The 6619-nt window shown below is 44.3% G+C and overlaps 1 protein-coding gene across 2 annotated transcripts in view; it reads left to right on the plus strand.

The window, feature by feature from the left end:
• RFFL (ring finger and FYVE-like domain containing E3 ubiquitin protein ligase) overlaps positions 1 to 3904 on the plus strand; it is a 64919-nt gene extending 61015 nt beyond the window's left edge. For both annotated transcript variants that reach the window (XM_011968579.1, XM_011968580.1), the window contains exon 7: positions 693 to 3904. In XM_011968579.1, coding sequence (XP_011823969.1) covers positions 693 to 874 — 182 coding nt within the window. In that variant the 3' untranslated portion in view covers positions 875 to 3904. The remainder of the gene's footprint in view (positions 1 to 692) is intronic.
• The last annotated feature ends 2715 nt before the right edge of the window (positions 3905 to 6619 follow it).

Raw genomic sequence — 6619 nt, forward strand, 5'->3', positions numbered from 1 at the left:
TACTGGGGCAGTAAGTAGGTAAACTCAAAATTTTAATCCAATGTGATAAACAGTCATGGGGGTATAAAAAAGTTTTGTGGGGGTAGAAAGAGGGAGCAATAATCTCTGCCAGGCTTCTCCACCAGGAAGTTTCCTTAGGAAGCCTGGGAGTAGTTCGTGAGATAGCAGAGGGGTCCCCCATGAACCTTGACTTTATTACATGGAGGATATGTTTATAGATAAGCCATGTGATCCTTAATGAACCATTCACCACAGTTCCATTTCTATCTAAACTTTTCTGAACCAGTTTTATCTTTTTAGCCTGTTCTGCCTCAGGGGATAATGAGTCCCTAAGTGCCACTCACACACTCACTGTATTATAGCCTTAGCTGTCTGGAAATTATTTCTTTGAAGCTTTGAGGACTTTGTCTTGGTTCTCATGTTCTGGGATGTATCTGATCCACAAGTACTGTACTTTTCAAATCTATACCTGTTGGAGGGGAGGAAGTGTGGATTAAACAAGTAACCCGAGTTGGTTACTGAGGAAATGCTTCCTTGGAGGAGCTGTATTTGAGGGAAGCCTGTGCATTGGGAGTTTGTTCACAGTGTACCTGTTATCTCCCACCTCCCTCCCCCAGTTACCCCTATATACTTAAGACAGTCTCCTCACTTACTCCTCTGCCCCTTTTTTTCTGCCCTGTGTGTTTGTACAGGGGGAGCAGTACCATCAGGCTTGGAGGAGAACCTGTGTAAGATCTGCATGGACTCACCCATTGACTGTGTTCTGCTGGAGTGTGGCCACATGGTAACCTGTACCAAGTGTGGCAAGCGCATGAATGAATGTCCCATCTGCCGGCAGTATGTAATCCGAGCTGTGCATGTCTTCCGGTCCTGAGAGCTTGCATCGGTTTCTTCAGTGCCTTACAGGGAAATAGCCTGGGGTGTCTGGGCTCAGGGTTGGCCAGCTTGCAGAAGAGCAAGCTAGTAGAAATACTGCAGTGTTCCCAAGACCAGGGCAAGCAAGATGCATGTCACCCCTGAGCATGCCTGTCTTGCCACAGGGGTGTACCTCTTGGCTGACAAAGCCCAAGGCCAGTGGGAACTTGTATAAATCACATGGGTATGTTCTTGGTTCAGTGATCTTGGAGTGATGATGGTAACTGATGAACAGAGAACTTTCCAGAACTTGGGTCCTGTCTTTCTCCCTGAACCTAGACACAGTTTCACCCCCTCTCCTGTACCCAGCCCATCCCCTCCCCACATGGGAAATGCTTGCCCATGTGTTTCATCAATCAGAAGTCCTCCTGCCCAGCACATTTGGATTTAAATTTCTGGTCTCTCCAGCTTTCTGTGCTTTAACTCTTTGCTAAAGTCTCTTGCTACACTGCCTAAATCCATTTATTTCTTTGGACCAAAAATGTTAGTTTACCAGACCGATAGTGGTCCTTAGGACAGATTTTAGACCAGTAAACTTATCTTTTGTGAGAAATGAAACACAAATGCTATAGAAAAATTTCAAAGTTATTAAGAGTTGCTTCCTTAAATGCTGGGATTGGAAGCTGTTGGTCTCCTGACCCAACTCTGGGAGCCAACAAAACATCAGGCTCCCAAACTGCTGGGAAATTTGTTTCTGTCTGCAGGGGAGAGTGTGTGCATAATCCCTGCTGCTGCTTCTCTTGGGACCTGATTTGCACCATCCTTAGTTTATGTGGAAAGGGGACGCAATGGGTGGAGGCAGTGGCCTTCTGCTTAATATTGACTTGGCTTCTGATCCTTTTCCTAACTTGAAGGAGTCTTAAGCCATTTTCCCCTGAGAATGAAATCCCTCCCTAATCCATGGTAGTTTTAAGTTTGGTCTCATTGAAGAAATAGATTTAGGCAAAGAGCCTGTGCTCTTCTCTGGCCAGACTTCTCTTAAAGTTCCTGGAGAGCAAACGTTAAGACAGCACTTAAGAGCTTTCAGGAGGTACTGAATGAGACTGGATTCTGTTGTGAGCCGACAGTTCAAGTCTTTATTTCCCAGGTTGGTGGGGAGTAAGGAGACCCTACTTTCATTTCCTTTCCTAGCCTACTGATTTTTGGGGGCAGGTCAGGGAGAAAGCATTTTCTTTTCTTTTTTTTTTTTTTTGAGAGTCGCTGTTGCCCAGGCTGGAGTGCAGTGGTGCAGTATTGGCTTACTGCAACCTCCATCTCCCAGGTTCAAGCAATTCTCTTGCCTTAGCCTCCGGAGTAGCTGGGATTATAGGCGCCCGCCACCACGCCTGGTTAATTTTTGTACTTTTAGTAGAGATGGGGTTTCACCATGTTGACCAGGCTGATCTCCAACTCCTGACCTTGTGATCTGCCCACCTTGGCTTCCCAAAGTGCTGGGATTACAAGCATGAGCCACCACACCCAGGAGGAGAAAGCATTTATTCTAGGCTCTTTAGGAAGGACCATACAATGAGTAAGTGATTTTTTTGAGCCCTCACAGTCTTTACACCCCTAGAGGAGCTGGAGGGCTTAAGAGTTTGCTGGAGAAGCGTGGCCAAGCACAAAACACATTATCAGGAGAGCAGTGTTTTCCCATTACCAATGGATAAACTATGCAAACCCTAAATGCCTTGGCAGACAACTCCCACCCCTTATCCCTCCCATGCAGCTGAAAAATCTGAGACTAGAGCCAATCATGACACTGGATGGCAGAGGGAAACCTCTAAAGGGACTTATTACATTGGTACAGATATATTTATGCTTTCCTTCCATCACCAACCACTAAACCCCTTTGGAGGAATGAAATAACTGCATAAAGTAGTTGTCAGCTGAACACTGGGCCACTTACCTCAACATTATACAAAGTCCTGGATGATTTGATTCTGAACCACAGCCTTTGCAGGAGTTGGGGGAATCAGATTTGCTCATGAAGACATCCCTTTCCGCTTTTCTCATGGGCAGTAAATACTATCGTTTACAATGCCTACCAATTTAGCAAAGGATCATTCATTCAGCTGCTCAGTTCCTCTGTAAAACAGATCTATGTATGTGCAATTCAGTTAAGATCTAGCAGTAACTTAAGGGCAGAAGCTGGCCCTCTACTTACAACCTGCTTTCTCTGCTGAAGCCTTACCTCCTCCTCCAACCCGAAAATAATATACTGATAGCTGGTTAGTAACCTCAGTAAGAATTAAAACTGAGGTCGTTTACTCATTTTGCCTTTTAAGTCTTTTATCCCCTTTTGGTGAAAGTTTCCCTTTAGGAAAAAAGGTGTCAAACAACCCTGATTTTTTTTTTTTTTTTTGCATCATTTTTATTACACCAAATAAAAGTTGGGAGTTCCAGGATCCCATTCCAGTTCATATTTAACCAAGATCTAAAATTTAATTTTTTAAAATCTTTGAATCTTCCCTCCTGCCCCTCATGGATCCTTGGTTTTAATTATCATGGAAACATCTAATTCTTACAATTATTCCGTAGCTTTTGCTGATTGCTCTGAAATTTCAGTTAAGACTTGTTTCAAAAGACAGATAGCTGACTGGTTCATAATACATTGGAATAGTTGGATCCAAACTAATAAGAGTAAGCTGTACAGGAACTAGTGCTCAATATACATTGTATAAATTTGTGGAAATTTCTTGGATGTGAATTGTTACTTCAAGTGGCTTACATTAAGATTTTTTCAGACTTACTTGGAGGTTAAAGCAAACCCAAATGTGTATTATTTTGTTACAGAGCTCTGCTTTATAATTTTGTAATAAAGTTTTAATACAGACACCTGTCTTGTCTGGTGTGAGGATGTTAGAGGTTGATAGCACTGACAAAAGAGCCTGACAGTGGTTCACGCTATAATTTCAACACTTGAGGAAGCCAAGGTGGGAAGACTGCTTGAGCTTAGGAGTTTGAGACCAGTCTGGGCAATGTAGTCAGACCTCGTGTCTACTTAAAAAAACAAAAAAGCCAAAAAAACAAAAAATTAGCCATGCATGGTGGTGCATGTGGGTAGTCCCAACTACTTGGAAGGCTGAGGTAGGAGGATCACTTGAGCCAGGAGATTGAAGCTGCAGTGAGCTCTGATTGCCACCACACTCCAGCCGGGGCAACAGAGTGAGACCCTGTATTAAACAAACAAACAAACAAACAAAAAATTGACAAAATAACTGATAAACCACAAGCTAATCCTGGGATGTGCACATGGCCTGGGATTAGCCTGTGGTTGGGTGAAGTGACAAGATGCTCAGTGTTGTTGTAACTTGCCCAGGACCACAAATGTAGTATGTGGAAGAGGCCATGGAATAGCCTAGAAGAGAATGAGAGCTGGGTAGGAAAAGGATGAATCCCAAGACCAATTGGGTTGAAGCACCAAGTTCAGATATTTACACTGATCTAGAAGAGATGGGCCTTAAAGATCTGAAATGGAAAGGAATCAGGACAGCTAGTGTGCCCAGTTAGGTCTTCAGGTTACCCTGGGAGATACATGGTACCTTTTGGATACAGCTGTAGTACAGTTGGACTATGGCTCAGAAGAGGTTGGCTCAGGCTGGACGCCATGGCTCATGCCTGTAATCCCAACACTTTGAGTGGCTGGGGTGGGTGGATGACTTGAGGCCAGGAGTTTGAGACCAGTCTGGATAACATGGCGAAACGCGGTCTCTACTAAAAATACAAAAACTTAGCTGGGAGTGATGGTGTGTGCCTGTTAAGTCTCAGCCACTTGGGAGGCTGAGGCATGAGAATTGCTTGTGAACCCGGGAAGCAGAGGTTGCAGTGAGCTGAGATTGCACCACTGCACTCCAGCCTGAATGACAGAGCAAGAGTCTGTTTAAAAAAAAAAAAAAAAAAAAAAGGTTGGCCCAGCCTCGTGACAGACTGCTGTGTTGTGCACAGGCTTGTACAAACCTCCCTGACCAGGCGCCCAAGGCGCAGGGAAAAGACTCCCAAGAATGCAGCCCCTGGGAGAACAAGATTGTGTGTCCATCTGCTCTGTGACTGAGAAAGGAATCTTGCCAAAAGGGCATAAAGGATCAAGGATGAGCCCCAACACTTTGCTCACATTGCCCTAGAGAGCTGACCTGTTCAGCGCCCAGTGATGACCTCTGCTTGATGCCAGCCAGCAGCATGTAAAGGTTCAGAAGAGGGAGGCCTCCAGCATTTTGCTGGAGAGATTTATGACGATGATGTTGAGGGTTGCATTGAAATATATGAAAGAAATACATGAAAGGATACAAAATAGTATATACAGTCAGATCTCAGCAGCAAAGACTGGAAGAAAATACATAAAAAACCACTGACATTGAAATGGCAATAACACACACTAAGGCAGAGAAGGGACAAGATGATCACCTGCAGCCAGCAGAGCCCCTTTCCTGTGAGTGTGCACTCTGGGTGTAAGCAACCAGTCAGGGCAAGTGGGGCTGGGTCCAGGTTGGAGAGGACAGTGCCTTTGGCAGGATCCTGAGGAGACAGTCTTGTTCTGCTGCCCTGTCCAGTTGTTTGGCCTGAGGCTGAAGAAATGGAAATCTATGTAGGTCAGTACTCAAAAGAGGAGCAGCTTTTTGTCTCCATAGAGGATGGAATAAAAAGAGTACCTTATTCCTAATACTGAAGCCAGGCTGAACGGTGCCTATTCAAAAACACCAAATGTCCTGGGCTACAGTCAGGAAAGTAACCCCCTCCCCTGTGCTGTCCCTACTCCAACATACACATTTTAAACAGTAGGTGGAAGCCAAAGTCAATCAGATCAAATCTGGGCCGGGCGGGGGCGGTCGTGCAGTACTCCTTGATCTTACAAGCCCAGAGCCTGCTAATTTGTTCATAAGGAGAGAACTGACCCTCAAAAGCCGGGACTGGGACATGGAAGCCAATTTACAACCGTATGGTGTCCTTATGAGCCTGCACTCAGAGTGGAGTGTTAGCTGAAACATGCAAACCTGCAACTGAGGGTTCTAAAATCATAGGCTAGGCCCTTCTCCCAGGTAGGGTCTGGACATGCAAACCAGCGGTGACGTTCCCAACTCTAGATAACTATGTGGTAGGCTGTGGGCTAAGTGCTTTACATAATGTTGCTCAGGACAATAGGACAACCCTATGATTTAGGTGCAGTGGCTATCCCCATTCTACTTGGAGGGATTGAGGCTTAGATGTTACATAACTTGCCTAAGGTTAGAGCCATTAAGTTTCAAGACTCTGATTTGAGCTCCATCTATACCTGCACTGTCCAGTGTGGTAGTCACTAGTGACATGTGACCATTTGAAGTTGAATTAAACTAAGAACTTCAGTTCCTTAGTTGTGCTAGCTTCATTTCAATTGCTCAGCAGCTATCTGTGGCTAGTTTGGTTGGACAGTGCAGATTTATGGATATTGCCACTGCTGCAAAAAGTTCCATTGAATAGCACTTGTTTACACTAAATTGTCTTCCTTTTGTTCTTCAAATAAATCAGCCTCAGGTAGCACAGGAGCTGTTCTTTGTAAGCAGGTTGTATGGATCTGTTCTCAGGTGTGGATTTTTATTCTTTTTTTTTTTCTTGAAGATATGGAGTATATTTTCTTTAAGAAATTAAAAACTAAGAAAAAAATGCCACTCAACATTGTTGGTATTATCAATAGGTCAGCAGGGAAAAAAAATACTGTGATAAACTTGTCTCTCTGATACCAGGAAGAAATTCT

The sequence above is a fragment of the Mandrillus leucophaeus genome, unplaced genomic scaffold (genome assembly GCF_000951045.1).
Source record: "Mandrillus leucophaeus isolate KB7577 unplaced genomic scaffold, Mleu.le_1.0 Scaffold849, whole genome shotgun sequence".
NCBI lineage: Eukaryota > Metazoa > Chordata > Mammalia > Primates > Cercopithecidae > Mandrillus > Mandrillus leucophaeus.